This window comes from Penicillium nucicola, assembly GCF_028828085.1.
Source record: "Penicillium nucicola strain IBT 29836 chromosome Unknown utg000007l, whole genome shotgun sequence".
NCBI lineage: Eukaryota > Fungi > Ascomycota > Eurotiomycetes > Eurotiales > Aspergillaceae > Penicillium > Penicillium nucicola.
Window position 1 is genome coordinate 189,014 of NW_026643131.1, and position 15,271 is coordinate 204,284.

General features: G+C 49.9%; 6 protein-coding genes across 6 annotated transcripts; 3 read left to right on the forward strand and 3 right to left on the reverse strand.

The window, feature by feature from the left end:
* Positions 1–47: 47 nt before the first annotated feature.
* On the forward strand, positions 48–323 carry N7511_007119 (uncharacterized protein; the record flags this gene model as incomplete). Its single annotated transcript, XM_057129496.1, has 1 exon — positions 48–323. The coding sequence occupies one exon, from the start codon at positions 48–50 to the stop codon at positions 321–323; it is 276 nt and encodes a 91-aa protein (XP_056982564.1).
* A 288-nt stretch (positions 324–611) lies between these two features.
* On the reverse strand, positions 612–3,619 carry N7511_007120 (putative vacuolar morphogenesis protein AvaB; the record flags this gene model as incomplete). Its single annotated transcript, XM_057129497.1, has 4 exons — positions 612–1,053; positions 1,107–1,215; positions 1,268–2,080; positions 2,131–3,619. 4 exons carry the CDS (start codon positions 3,617–3,619, stop codon positions 612–614), a joined length of 2,853 nt encoding a protein of 950 aa, XP_056982565.1.
* Positions 3,620–3,876: 257 nt separating this feature from the next.
* Positions 3,877–5,667, reverse strand: N7511_007121 (bifunctional nucleoside/nucleotide kinase/histidine phosphatase family protein; the record flags this gene model as incomplete). The annotated part of the gene is made up of 4 exons (XM_057129498.1): positions 3,877–4,539; positions 4,587–5,173; positions 5,221–5,293; positions 5,611–5,667. 4 exons carry the CDS (start codon positions 5,665–5,667, stop codon positions 3,877–3,879), a joined length of 1,380 nt encoding a protein of 459 aa, XP_056982566.1.
* Positions 5,668–5,986: 319 nt separating this feature from the next.
* On the reverse strand, positions 5,987–7,044 carry N7511_007122 (uncharacterized protein; the record flags this gene model as incomplete). Its single annotated transcript, XM_057129499.1, has 4 exons — positions 5,987–6,206; positions 6,255–6,602; positions 6,658–6,949; positions 7,011–7,044. The coding sequence occupies 4 exons, from the start codon at positions 7,042–7,044 to the stop codon at positions 5,987–5,989; spliced, it is 894 nt and encodes a 297-aa protein (XP_056982567.1).
* Positions 7,045–8,781: 1,737 nt separating this feature from the next.
* On the forward strand, positions 8,782–10,798 carry N7511_007123 (uncharacterized protein; the record flags this gene model as incomplete). The annotated part of the gene is made up of 4 exons (XM_057129500.1): positions 8,782–9,160; positions 9,214–9,968; positions 10,024–10,074; positions 10,136–10,798. 4 exons carry the CDS (start codon positions 8,782–8,784, stop codon positions 10,796–10,798), a joined length of 1,848 nt encoding a protein of 615 aa, XP_056982568.1.
* Positions 10,799–12,794: 1,996 nt separating this feature from the next.
* N7511_007124 (cytochrome P450) lies at positions 12,795–14,975 on the forward strand (the record flags this gene model as incomplete). Its single annotated transcript, XM_057129501.1, has 8 exons — positions 12,795–12,831; positions 12,912–13,155; positions 13,512–13,635; positions 13,689–13,773; positions 13,829–13,917; positions 13,978–14,256; positions 14,309–14,357; positions 14,410–14,975. The coding sequence occupies 8 exons, from the start codon at positions 12,795–12,797 to the stop codon at positions 14,973–14,975; spliced, it is 1,473 nt and encodes a 490-aa protein (XP_056982569.1).
* Positions 14,976–15,271: the final 296 nt, after the last annotated feature.

Consider the following 15,271-nt stretch of genomic DNA (forward strand, 5'->3'; position numbering starts at 1 on the left):
TCAACTCTTCCTCCCACCTTCAACTCTCCCGTGTACAAATCCCTACAATGGCCATCTCCGTCAACCTTGAAGCGGTCTACTCCGCCCCGCAGTCTACAGAGACCTTCCAACATGCAATTCCTTCCGACGGAGCTGACACCCTGGCCGCGAAGCAAGCACACCTCAATGCCCTGCAAACCCTCGTCCCCAAACTACAAGACCAGATCAATGTGTTCCTGACAGAGCGCATGGAAGAGGACAAGAAAGCTCAAGGCCAGATCTCCGCCCAAGAAGCCAAGGAGGAAGAGAACTACGGAGAGGAGGTCGTTGAAGATGATGCATGATGTATCGTAAAATAGGCAGATGCTAGCACTGGGTATCAAAGTCGCTGAAACAGCCTCCGACAAGAATCCAACCAAAAACGACCGACCGACGAAACCCGAAAGAAGACCATGAAAAAATGAAAACAAGAACAGCTCGATGCATGCAATGCAGACGCAGAAGCACAAGAATCATATCACCCAGATCGAACACTGGGCTTCCGATTGGCACACCCCAGATGCACAACCGTGTTACTAGACCGAATCGTCAGCATCCACCAAACCAAAGCAAAGCATACGAGGACAGAAAACTTACTCAGGGAACACGTTGATCACACTCCCACCCAACCGCTTATGACAAACGCCACAAATCCGCTCTTCGGTAACCGTAACATGGCGAGCCCGCGAACCGGCTCCATTCCCACGAACGCCCTCGCCAAGAGCCAACTGCGCCTGAATCTGCATGTCGCGCGATTTGCGCAGATTGGCTACGATGCGCGCTTCATTGAAGACAGAGTTTGCAGCGCGCATGCGGCCCTTGAAATAGAATTCCAGTTTCTGCACGGCTTGCTGGTCTGGGATGAGTTTCAGGGCGGACTCGGCTGGGAGTCTGGAGCCGTGTTTGGCTAGGAGGTCGATTGCGGGGTCGTATTGGGGGTTGTAGCCGTGCGGCGGGGAGAGGTAGAGGGAGAGGAGGGTTAGGTATATTGAATCCTCTTCTTTCTTTTCGATGAGGTGGACATGGTTGCAATATCTTTTGGGGGTTAGAGTTGTCTTCTTGGAATGGAATGAAATGGTATGACCTACTCTTCTGCTTTCTCGTGAGCTTCCAGTTTGAAAACGTAGATCTCCAGCGCTTGTCTGTGCTGTCCCATCTTGCTAAACAGAATAGCGCGGGCTTCGTAGAAGTTGGGATCTGAAAAGTATGAGTATTGATCTGAATTTGCAGCGGAGGATAGACAACATACCGTCTCGATCAAGCCGATCTAGCATCTTCGCTGGCGAGTATTGTTCGCTCTCTTTCAACATGGTCAAGAACTTGTCTTTCCATTCCCCTTTATGGGATGTAAGTTGATCTAGATATAAGATGAGTAAACGCTGATGTATGTCGGGCGTCATATCGTTCCATTCATTGATGACATGTTCAAGGTAGTGAATGGCAAGCGTGGTGTCTATTTTCTCGAGGAAGGCAAGAACACGAGGGCGAGGGAGTGTCTCGGCGTTTTCAGTGTCCGTCAGGAAAATCTCCATTCCCAACTCGTGACTAGCGCGAATAGGCCATTCTGCAAACTCAAGGACCAGGTCGATCTGGTCCGGAGGTAAGTTTTGGAGATAAGCGACTGTGCGCGTGGGACCACTCAAGGGACCGTTCTCTGTCTGACCAAAGCGCTGTAGTAATTCAAGTGCTTGGCGATGTAACTTCTTGCCGTAAAGGAAGTCAATCAAGTCGTTGTATCGGCCTGTTTCTTCCAGTCGTTCCATGACTACATCTGGATCGCAAAAGTTGGCGATGCGGAATAGAGATCCAGCTAGCGATGGGGTCGCAAACATGTGTGCGCGGAACAAGGTGGTATCGACCAGTCTGGCCTTGGCTCGGAGCTGCGTAGCAAAGTCCTCTGTAGATGGGAAGTCCAAGAGTTTGAGAACAGAGTCGCTGGCTTCGTCTTTGGCTTCAGATGGTGCGGCAGCCTTGAGGGAACCATCAGGGTTGAGAAAGCGCTGGAAGCGTCGGCGGACGTCTGCTAGATAGCCCTGTAGTTCGCGGACTGCTATTCGAAGACCTAAGTCGGTTAGTCAGATCAGCCATATTTGACGGGTGAGGTTTGTTTACCTTTCTCATCGCCACGGATGCTGCTCGACTCGCTGCCCTCATCAGGTTTGCGCATAGATGAAATAACAGATGGAGGATTGGTCGATGTCTGCCCTGGAGCTGCCTCATCCGACGAACCTTCACTTTGCGACCCATTGGCTTTTCCATTAGGAGCATCTGGCTCGGGGACAGTCGTGAGATCACCCGCAATCAAGCGAGGGTACAGTCGAATGACACTTTCCGGGGGCGCAGAGACGTCAGTGAACAAATCCAAAGAATCGCGATACTTGTTCAGGGCGAACAAGCCTTGCGCCTTTTCCAGTTTCGTCGAACGAAGTCGGCCAGGCTTATCACGGAGAAGTGCATCCTCCAGCATTCCGAGTAAGCTGATAGCTTCATCTAGATAGCCTTTCTCAACCAGAGTATCGATTTGGGTATCATAGCTCAGGGCTTCCATGCGCCAGATAGTGCGTTCACTGGCCACCAGGAATCCCTTTCCAGCGTGAGCGAGACTGATATTCGGCTGGGGGATGTGCAGGATACTAGCCGATGGCAAGGGAATAGACTGCAAGAGAGACAAGGTCTCTGGGTTGCGGACTTCCAATACGCCCTTTGCGGAATCATGCAAAGCTAGCAGAAAAGGATACGAATACCCCAATTCTACAGGCGCATGGCTCCAGGGAACCTGCTTCCGACCCAGGGGTTGACCATCAACATCAATAAAATGCGTATTAATATCCTTGGCCAACAGGATCTGGCCCTCTCGGAGCCTCGTCGCCAGCGGCCGCGGCACCATCCCACCCATACCGATATAGCTCATACTCGCAGCGCCAACACCGGTAAACCGACCAGACTCCTCAACACTGCCGGGACCAGCCAAGTCGGTCACCTGCCCACTCTCCAGATTGACCATGACAAAGCTCGAGTTCAGCCCGACAACCAAGCGCTCCGCAGCAACCCAAGTGAGAGTTTTGACCCCACTAACCAAACTCAACTCCGTAGTATCACGCTCGAGCTCCATGTCCCGCCAAACCCACATAAGAATCTTCCTCTTAACAGAGACAGCCAGACGAGAAACAATAGCAGGAACATTGGTATCAGGATCATTGACAACATTAGAAGTAATAGCAAACGCAGAAGCACCCTTCGTCTGCGCGAGCACTTCAACAACCTCATAAGACTGCGCATCATGCAGCGAGACATAACCGCCCGCCAGCGAAACAAGCACATTAGCCTCCTTAATCAGGGCCAGCTGCTCGATCTTGTATCGGGAGAATTTCTCCAGTTCGCGGAGGAGTTCGGTCTTGCCGTCGTCCGTGACGCGGTAGATACGGAGGTTGCCATTGTTCAGGCCGGCTAGAAGGCGGTCGCCGTAGGCTAGGACAGATTCAATGCGTGACTTGTCGCGCGGCTTCAGCTCGACCAGCGGCCGCGCCGTAAATGCAGACAACATGGGCGTGGTGCTCGCAATTCCTGCTGGGAGGGCGATTGCTGTTGGAGCTCTCCGCATGACGTCCAGGTGATGAGTCAGGGCTTAGTCAGGGTGAATCTGGGCTCGGGCCGACTTCGGGTTGGATCGGCAGATATAGTTACCAGCAGGGAAGGCTTCTACAACAATTTTTTCTACTTTTTCATATGATACATGACAGAAGACGGTTGTTAATACATTAATCAAGCCTTGTTTTTGGTATATGAATATCTGATGCAGTCCTAATCCAATCACATCCATGTGCCAGGTGACGCCACTCCGATGCAGACTAATACAACTTAATGCTGACCCTCTGTGCCCTCCTTGCCCGCGGCAGGGAAATCTTGATGCTTGGCAGATGTACCCTTACCACGCCAGGTGGAAACAGCAGGGATATCGGCCTTGAATCGTTGCTCCTCGGTGCCGTATGCACGGGGCGTGAGCTTGATGAGAGTGTGCAACGGCACCTCCATCCACGGACTCTGTTCCTGAGCCACATTCATGAAGTAGGCGTAAATACAACGGAGCACGGCTTGGTGGGTAACAATAATAACGTTCTCGCTGCGCTCCAGTTCCATGATGATGGGTTCCAGACGAATGACAACGTCGCGGTAGGACTCGCCGCCGCGATAACGGTAGTTGTATTTGTCCTCATCTCTGGCAGCGAAGTCTTCGGGGTACTTCTCGGCAATTTCCTCATACGTCAAACCATCGCAAACACCCGAGTCAAGCTCGTCCAGAGCTTTCCATTCCAGTTTCTCATAGTCTGTGTCTGCTTTGAGGTGACGGGCTGTCTGAATGGTGCGGCGCAGGGTGGAGGTCCAGATGACAATCTTGGTGTTGGGAGGGACACCGGACTTGCGCATGAGGTCAGGGAGTGCGCGGGCATAGGCTTCACCTCGCTCGGAGATATTAGAATCTCCACCGATTTTACCCGTCAGGTTGAACTCGGACTCGCCGTGCTACATTTCATCAGCTGGTATTCCCAAATAAGTATCGAATCACTTACCCTTGACAGCCAAATTGATCGAGGCTTGATGTGAAGGTTCTGAATATAATAGACCAGTCGACTAGATAGATAATCCTTGATCTGGTTGATAATCACCGTTGATCCCACGTTGATGAGCTTGACATAGGTGTAATGCTTCTCATTGTCGTCAATCGTTTCATAAGCCTTTTCATAATTGCGAATGCGATTGCGGAAATCCAAAGCCGCAGCTTCAGGATCTTGACCCTTATAATCCGGAGATGTGGTCTTTACTTCCTTGATGTTGGTCATAATCAAGTCTTCATCATCGCAAATCGACTCTACAAAGAGGGCTTCGATATCCGCTTCATGACATTTCTCATAGATCCAGTTGCGACGCTCTTTGGTCGAGTTGGTGGCGTCCAGAATGGCCACAACACCCTTTCCGGTGTTGAACCACTGGATCATGTCTGACATGGCAGCCTCGGCCGCCGCGCGACGCATGCGCTCGCCTTCCTCATTGTGAGGATCAAAGAACGTGGCAGCAGGCTGAGGAGTGTTGAATCGGCGATACCCACCCACGTTGAAAACTCGCGCGGGAATGCCCACCCAGCCAAGATAACGCATTGCTGTCGGATGTCAGTCTCACGTCCACGATAGCTGAATACACACTTACCCTTGCCGGCGATGAGACTCTTGCCTCGAGCCGGAAGGCCCACCATGACAACACATATTTTTGAGTCGTCAGACTGTGCATAAGGGTCAGCGGCAAACATAGTGAGAAACATACAACAACCGATGGGTGCAGGAGGAGAAAGGGCAGTCGCAAGTGAAGAAGGTATGAAGCGGGTCCAGAGTACAGTACGGAGAAGTTTCTCCCATCACTGCTGTTTTTTTCACAGTTTATAGCCGTTGATACGAGGCAGATGACCTTTTCCATAGCTAATACAGTTCCCCAACATGCCATGACCCACGATTCCTCCAGTGGCGAACTGCCCTCATTGACGCGGGACCTCGGTATTACCCCGCGATGCGTCCACCGAGAAAGAATGGAAAGTTGACTTACACTGGCAATGAACACTTTATGCTGCTGTTGACTCCTAATCACACTTTTGGACGACATGGTTGAGATGTAGAAGGAGGAATGAGAAGTTGCGGGAAGATTAGGAAGAGATCCCGAGGTCGGGAACAAGAGACAAGCCTTAGCCGAGCATGCAGGGTCTTAAGAGGAAGATCGGGATTCTCTGCAGATCAGATTCAAGCAGAAGTGAAGAAAAGGAAAAGGAGAGAAGTTGGATGGCGATGCGGTGAGTCTTTTCCCCACTAACGTCATCCCGTGAACAATCCACTTTTTCCCAACTTGATTCTGTTCTAGACGTTGGAGGTTGAGGGTATGCGGTATGTATGCTATGCTAGATCTATATATGCTGGGTTTTATGCTATCATTGCTCATCACGCTCGGCATTCTCGTCAGATGTCGGCTTGGGTCCACGGGCAAACTGCACACGCAGAGGACCACCCCACGGTCCTGGTCGGCCATTCAGTTCCTTCATCGCCCTCTCGGCTTCTTCGGGGCTGCCCACATCAACAAACAGATAGTAGTGCTCGCCGGGCTCAAATCGCTTTGCGGGGTGAGGGGCGAAGACCTTGCTCACATTCTCACTGGACCAACATCAGTAGTGATCACATGACGGACGCCGCCAAACTTACACGGTGAATCCTGTGAAAAACGTCTTCAGATTGCCCTGCACAGCCTCATGCTCGGTCAAGCGTGGTAGGCCACCAACATAGACTCGTCGACTGGAGTCACTGTTCACCTTGGCAAAGCTGAGTTTATCTTGCTGGCGCCAGCGATCAACTTTAAAGGGCTCGGAGGGATTGGCGATGCGCTCTGCCGACTTCGCGACGCCGGGCTTGATCTTGACAGGACGACCCATCATATCCCGACCATCCAGCTCGGTCATGGCACGCTCGGCATGTTCCTTGTTCTGCAGATCGACAAAGCAGTAGGAGGGGTTTCGGCCGGTGAACGGGTCAATGGCAATATCAATGCGCTCGCTATGGGGAAGGGGATTCAGTCGGATCCATGGCCATGGTTCAAGTGCAGGCATACATAGGGAACTCGGCCGCAATGAACAGCGCCTCCACATCCTCCGTCTTGGCCGTGTACGGCATGTTGCCTACATACAGCCGGCGGCCATCTGAGATCGCTTGCGGGACATGGGAGCCGGGCCGGCTGAAGGCTGCGCGAGAGGTGTTGGTGGTGCTGGGGCTGGCATTGCTGGGGCGGGAGGGGGATGGCCGAGAGGGGGAGGCTGAGGGGCTGTCGACCTTGGTGCGCCAGTTGGCGGAGTTGAAGGCTCGGCCGTTGGTGCGGACGTTCTCATAGGGCGACTTGGTAGGAGCTGTAGATTGTAGATCTAGGTTAGTGCCTTTTGTTTCGGTGGTCAGGTATAGATGACGTACTCTGCTCCTGGGGTCGAGGGCTTTCCATTTCCATGACTGTGTTAATATCTGCCGAATCTGACTTTCCAAACACGAAAATGCAAACCTGCGAAATCAAAATTGCTTTTCGCGTCTGTCACTTTTTTTTGACGGCCAGTGCAAACAGTGCAAATGCCCCCCTCGGTAGTATTTATTTCGTGAGCTCCCGCTTTTTTTTCTCTTCATTCTTCATCTTCTTCACTTTGGTTAATTTTCACCATGCGGTTTATTTGACTTGATTCAATGCTCAATGGGTTCATAGCCTTAGCATTGACTGAAGTGTCACCGATCCTGCCTAGGCAAGGCAGACAAAGCATGATGAAGCTGTGTCACCTTGCCCTGGCAGCACTTCGAGCACCATGAGCTGCCTGGACCAAAATGTTCCGAAACGGTTCTAGCAATACCAATTGTTGCTGTGACCGTTGAGGGACTACCACTAACACCGTGAGTTTGAACTTATCCTTTCCCTCCTTCTATGATGAAGCAACCTTTTCACACAGACCTGTTCTGAACTATAATGTGGACTAAAAATTGTACCAACTGCTATCTGATGAAGCTTTTGACTTTTTATTTTTTACCAAGTCTATGCGATCATTGCTAACATGATTCAAGATTTTCACAGGACCGCCTATCTACATTAGACCTACATGCACTAGATAGCAACACGAGAAATTATTTGATAAAACTCTTCATGTTCATTTTTGTAACAAACGTACCATCGGCCTTGGAATTGCCGAAGCACAAGGATACTGCATTGTATTACTTGGTTAACCCTGCCATAGCAGAGTAAATTACTTGCAATTTTTTCAATTGCTTGTCGGCAGAGGATCTGATTGTATCTGTCCAGCATACTACAGTGGTGTGTAAGGTCTGCATAAGCCTGATGTATAACAAGACAGTGCAGCTGCGACTAGCAATGGTGATATAACCGATGTGTACTGACTGTACTTTCAAACACTGATCCCACGATACTGTAATTAACCCACGAACGCTAAGATAAACATTCCCTTCATCCCTAATTTGAAGGCCAGTAGCAACCCAACAGCGATCGGCGGTGATTCGGATCCTCACGTTGCATGAAGTATTAAATTGATTTTGCAAATTATGAAGTCAAGTATTCATCTGCATTCAGTGAAGGGGAAATCAAGACTTGTACATGTATCAAATCCGAATCCAGGGTCTCGGGCTATAGTGTAAAAAAATGACGCTTATTTCTTACCTACTGTACAGTAGTGCTGAGTGAGACAGAAAGCATGAGCTGCATGTTTAGTTCAAGTATATTTTACCGGTTTGAAATCATTAACAAATCACGTTGCTTTCTTTGCATTAGTCTTCCAACTCAAATAATCAGCATGAAATCAAACCCAAATAGATTCAAAACTACAGTACTATACCATCCACTCGAGTTTAGCCTTCAAATCATTACTGAATCAAAACACGCACCTGTCGATCACCACAGATTCAAAGTACACACTACACTAGCAGGACACGATTCTTTGTCCACAGTTTGCCCCTCCAAGCCCTGTAAGCTTCTGCCAATCACGACCCAGTGCGCTCATTGAAGCGACCATTGAAGCCATAGTGCTTCTTTAACTAGACCCACCAGAATGCCCCTGTAAATGTACATGCTCTCGAGAACCTACTGTACAGTACATTTGTCGAGTTCTTTGTCTTCGGGGAGCAACCCTAGATCAAAACCAAACCAAAACAAAACATGCAATCCATCTTTCCCTCTCTCGACAATCCATTAGACATGACTGACAAAAGAGATAGCGATATTCCGTCCGCAAAAGGTATCCCTCAGCATCCACTCGGGACGGCCGCTGAACGAGCACGGCGCAATCTAAATGCCAAACTCTCCAATCCGCTGGCCGGATTCAGTCATGTCGAACTACGAAAACAAGGCCGCAATTTTGCAATCACTCATGAGATGGGCGATGAAACCGATATTCGTGCCTTTAAGCTCGGGGCCGTGCTGGCACAGTCACCGGAACGATATGCCACGGTCGACGGATTGACGCCTCCAGAGAAAGAAGTGCTGCGACGAGAGATTGCTCATCGCTGGGACCAGCCGTGGAAGATGTACGCCGTGATTGCGCTTTGCTCTTTATCGGCTGCAGTCCAAGGAATGGGTAAGCACTCAATGAAGTATATATCAAATCCAAAACAAGACTGACCAACGCAGACGAAACGGTTGTCAACGGCGCCCAGATCTTCTACAAACATCAATTTGGCATCGGCGACGAATCCTCCAGAAGCACCTGGTTAGTCGGCCTCGTAAATTCAGCCCCCTATCTCTGCTGCGCCTTCATCAGCTGCTGGCTCACAGTCCCATTCAACGCATGGTTCGGACGTCGCGGGACGATATTCATCACCTGCTGCTTCAGCGCAATAGCCTGCCTCTGGCAAGGCTTCGTATCAACATGGTGGGCAATGTTCATAGCACGATTCATGCTCGGATTCGGCATCGGGCCCAAATCCGCCACGGTGCCCATGTACGCCGCGGAAACGGCACCACCGTCAATTCGCGGCGCGCTGGTCATGCAATGGCAGATGTGGACGGCATTTGGAATCATGGTTGGCTATGCCGCAGATCTGATCTTCTACAACGTCGACTCGTCCGCGATCGTCGGCCTGAACTGGCGTTGTATGATGGCATCAGCCATGTTCCCGGCTCTCGTCGTCTGCTGCTTTGTTTTCGCCTGTCCCGAGTCTCCGCGGTGGTATATGAGCCAGAAACAGTATTACCGGGCTTACCAGTCGATATGCACGCTGCGACATCATAAGATCCAAGCAGCGAGGGATCTGTACTATATGCACACGCTGCTAGAAGCGGAGAGTAGCATGAAGCTGGGACAGAACAAACTGCTAGAACTAATCAAGGTGCCGCGCAATCGTCGAGCGATGGTAGCTTCGCAGATCGTCATGTTAATGCAGCAGGTGAGCTTCACGAAGACGACTACCCACACGCCTATCTAGATACTAACAGCACCAGTTCTGCGGCGTCAACATAATCGCATACTACTCCTCCGAAATCTTCCTCGAAGTAAGCCCAACACATCACCACACCACACCCCATCCACACTTCACATAACTAACAAACCCAGGCAAGCCTAACACCAATAGCAGCCCTCGCCGCTTCCCTAGGATGGGGCGTAATAAACTGGCTCTTCGCCATCCCAGCAATCTACACAATCGACAGCTTCGGCCGACGCAACCTCCTCCTAACAACTTTCCCCCTAATGGCCCTAGCGATGTTCTTCACAGGCTTCAGCTTCTGGATCCCAGAAAGCAACCACAACGCGCGGATCGGATGCGTAGGACTAGGCACGTACATCTTCGGTGTGGTCTACTCGCCAGGCGAAGGCCCCGTGCCATTCACCTACTCAGCAGAGGCATACCCGCTGTACGTGCGGTCGTACGGAATGGCACTGGCGACAGCGACGACGTGGTTCTTCAATTTCGTGCTGGGGGTTACGTGGCCGTCTATGCGGGCGGCGTTCACGACGCAGGGCGCTTTTGCGTGGTATGCGGGGTGGTGTTTGGTTGGGTGGGTTTTGGTGTTGTTGTTTATGCCGGAGACGAAGGGGAAGACGCTGGAAGAGTTGGATCAGGTTTTTTCGGTGCCGACGAGGTTTCATGCTGGGTATGGGTTGAGGCAGGTTAGGTGGTTCTTTTGGAGGTTTTTGTTGTGGAGGGATGTTCAGCCTGAGGTTCTTTATGAGAAGGAGGATGAGGGGGGGATGTTGGATGTTGGGTTTAATGCTTGATGGGGGTTTTGTGGGCATAGTTGGTATGTGTGAATTGGGATTGGGGTTGAGGTTGAGGTTGAAGGTCTGTTTCATTGCGTCTTTTTGTTTCGGTCTTGTGGAGTTGCGGATTGGATTCGGGTATGGATTAATGAGTAGAGTATCCTCGAACATGGGTTTAGATTATTGACTAAACTCCTTGTGAATGTCTTGCAGGTTGCGTGTGAACGGTGGGAATCTGTCTGTATTGAGGGTCTGGTATACATAACTAATGTAGATAGAGCCGAAGCAATGGGACAGTCAAAGGTTCAGCGTGAGAAGTTCGATATATTGAAAAATGTGGTATAATGACATCAGTAATTGATACTCTTCGCTTTTCATGCCACGAGTATTCAAGTGAAAGGTTGAACATTATTTGGGTCCCATTAGGTTGTAGGTATTGACTATATATCATTAAGTGAACACCATATGAGATCTCGCAACTTCACAGGGGGAATGCATTCTATGTCACAAAAGACTTAGACGTGGCGAATACATTCACAATCTATCGATTCACAGATGACTAGAAGTATCTAGTCAAGGCTACGCTTTATTCGTTAGCCTCATACTGTATGTGTCGCCGTGGATTGAACTTCATAGAAATGAGATTTATACTTCATTTACGAGGGAGCGCAACTTTCTTCTAATCAGTCAAAAGAATTCCATAGTTATTAAGTCAGCTCCCACCCTCTGACAAACAGCTAGAAGAACCTCGCCTCGTGGTTCTTATTGATTGAAGCCCATAATCTACCCATCAGCCCGTAATCACAGCGACTTTAATTCCCCCAACTGTCCCAGGGTGGAGTACCGAATGCTGTAAGCGAGTGAATACTGTAACTAGCTAGTTATTGACAAATATCTCGCTTGCGATTTGGTTCCTTATATGTCCGCGGCATTTGTCGAGCCTCTACTAGTACTGTACAGGCCAATCGGGACCAGGATTTCCCACAAACTCGGACTCAAGAGAACCGAATTCCGAATAAGACATTATTGCCGGGCTGGCCAATGACGGAACTCATTCAATTCTGACAAGCATTCGACATCTAACTGCATTGCCCCCTTGTCCATAAGTGGCTTGATGGGTTTCACCTATCGCCAGATGTAGATGTACGAACCCGAGGAGGGTGAGATATTTGACAGGAATGGCTTTTATGACGTCTTCGACGCCTTTGCAGAAAGTCAGGCTTGTGTTTTCTATTCGCAAGTTTTTTCGGACTTGCACTTCTTGTTCTCCCTGCTCGGATACCTGTTCTGGTGTTCATGCTTTCGGAATGAGTTCATAGATATCGATGGATTTATCCACATGAATTGTTAATATCCGAACTAAAGACGGTACTTGTGTTGTTTAAAAAAATAACCAATCAAACATTGAAAGCAGTACTTTTGACGTTATATCGAGAGATAGCCGAAGGCGCTAACACGTTCACACCAAGTCATCCTGCAAGCTCAACGAATAATCACACCACAAGATCATTAACATGCAAGTTCTCCTCGGAGATATTACCAAACCAGAACTAGCGACGGTTCGGCATGCAAACTAGCAGATCCTGCAACGCAAGCGGGACGAAGGGCGCTACTGCACAGAACCCAACCCACCCAATAAGAAACAACCCAGCAGCAAACTGTTGGATGCTGACAGTTGTAGTTCTGCATAGTCCATCCGCGAATATCAATACTTTATTCCGTAATTCAAAAAGATTGATCACGGCCCCATACATCAAGCTAAGGCGACACGTGAGTCAATCGAAGATGCATTCCGATTCTCAGCCGCAATCCAGGCGAGCATCAGCCCGTAATGTAGGGGCCAATTAGCCTTACGCGAGTGCCACAGAACCACTCACTGGCAAAGATCCCACGGTGACAAAGGATGACACAAGCCTTTCAGGCACGCCAGACAGACAAATGAGCGCAAAAGGGGCAGGGTCGGGGGTCAGGGTCTGAATTCAGGTTCTGACATGCATACGATAAGCGAGCGTACATGAGCAGGAACGGTGATTGGGGATATGTGCGGTACAGTAAGTGGTCAGATTTAATCTAAACAATGTAATACTGTACATTTGTATAGTACAATGAGAATCAACTGGACGGGCCTTAGCTGAGCAGCCAACGGGGCTTGGATGGGGCTCTCTTCCAACGGTTGGAGATCTATCGGATAGGCTGGTTGAACTGGGAGGCTTAGAGACCTTGTGGGTCTGGTTCGCCTGGTGGTGCATGCTCTCCACCTGGCGAGACCCGGGCGTTAGGGCAGGCAATGGAGAGAGGCTTAGTAGGGGGATGGGGAGGGCTCATTGCGAGGAAGGAAGACGGGTGAGGGTTCTTGAGGAGGTATGGGGAATGGGGTGAGCTGGACATCAGGCGTGCGTTTTGGGGGCTATTCGTTGTATAAGAGGGTTCCGATGGCCAGTGAATTCAGCATTGAAGCACGCGTTCTACTTCTTTTGTTTCTGGACAGTATGTTGCAAAGCATTTTCGAACAGCTCGGAGCTGTATCATCTGTTGGCTCGTTAGTTTTTACATTCTGTAACTTGGGTGCATTTGCTTCCGTGGTCGTTGTGATACTATGCGTGCTGCATAAAGTATTATACGACGAAGCAATGTCGACGAGAAAGGGCTATAGTTCATATATGCAGTCACTAAGCTGTGTTGGACTATTTCCTCTACTCAAGTGTTTCAATCTTCTACGAAATATATCCAGGGTTGTATCATCCTTGACCTCCAAGTCCAAACCTATTGTTCTATCTGGAGCCGAAGGTCGACGTATCTTCTTCAAAGAAAAGAATTTACATCTTTACGAGACTTTCCAGGGTCTATTTGCGAGTGTGAGTATTCTTAGGGCAACATTGGACTCATTTACTGATAGTTTGTCTTTCAGATCTCATCGGATCTCGACCCACACCAGGTCAGTGGTATTGTTCGCCGGATGAGCGGCATTCAAAAGCCAGATACACTGCAGCTTTGTGAGTTTTCCATTGAGCATGACGAGAGACATCTCTTAACTTATACCGTATACAGTGATCCCATTGTTGTTATCAGATTGCCAAAAGAAGATGGATTCGTGGGGAGCTCAAGCCATCCTCGATCCAAGCTCGGCTTTCCATGAGGTATGTATGCCTTGCATCGCAGTCAAGGATGACGCTTATGAATCCTTGTTTCTCTGTTAGATTGCCTTTCAGATGGTCATGCGTCCTGCTTCTTTTGATATAGCTGAAGATCCAGCTCTTTTATCGCGTCTGAAACCACTCATCGACACTATCGAGTCGCCTTCGTCCGAAAGTTCATGGCTGCCCAGTATCTCCTCCTTTCGCAAAGTATCCGCTTCTGCTCGCATATACGGTATTATTCAACGGCAGGTTCACAATAGGAAGAGTAGTGGAAGTCGGAGGAGAGATGCTCTTCAACAGATGCTGGATGATGGAGAGAGTACAGTTCATATATTTGGGGTAAGTACGCACCGAGCCCTAAGATCTCGAATGCTGCTAACCAGGTTTGAAGTTCATGCTCGGTCTCTCTCTTGCTGGAGCGCGTGCCATGGGAACCACAGGTATAGTTGTCTTCATAAACTGGTGTCCGTCCCAACTAACCGCATTCAACAGTAACCTGGCTGATCATGTATCTCGCCTCTGATCCCCACTGGTCTGCAGCCATTCAAAACGAGATCGAGACGCTTATCTCAGCCCATGCCGTCTCTCCAAGCCAAACTCTGACGGAAACTCTGTCCTCAATTCCTCTGCAAGCGTGGGAAACTCAACTCCCGATGCTGGATCTTTGTATCCGTGAAACCCTCCGCATTGCCCAGCCCTACACAGCAGTGCGAAAAAACGTCGGCCCCGAATTCACCGTTGGACCATATACCATTCCTTCGGGGGCCTCCGTTGTCTACCCGTTCTCCGACACCTCCATCAACCCCCAGGATTACCCCAATCCCATGCGCTGGGACCCCTCTCGGGCATTTCAGGGACAATTCATTGGTTGGGGCGCTGGCAAACACGCCTGTAAGGGCCAACGACTCGGAACCTTAAGTATGAAACTTTTGGTTGCCTCGGTCCTGCTGCGGTATCGCATCACCCTGGAGATGCAGGGTCCTCCCGTTCCGGATTGGAGTTCTACAGCCTGTCGACCCATGGAGAAAGGTGGAATCCAGATCACAGCCCAGTCGTAGAAGGCATGCAATCAACCCAATCAGCGACTGTTCCCACGGGATCGGACGATCCCCGCAATCCCTATCTCCTTGAAGGTTATTTCTCGTTCGACCAATGAGGACGCACCCCATCCGATACCGTTACCGTGGATGGATTCTGGCGTTTAAGCCCATCCAATCATCGGGTGAAAGTCAAGGGGTGAAAAGGACTCCGGAAGCTTCAATCGAGAGTGACGTGGGTGACATGAAGAACCGTAGACCCAGTCGTGGCGCATCGCCTCCACTATCGCGATCCTGGATTCTTCATTTATAATCTC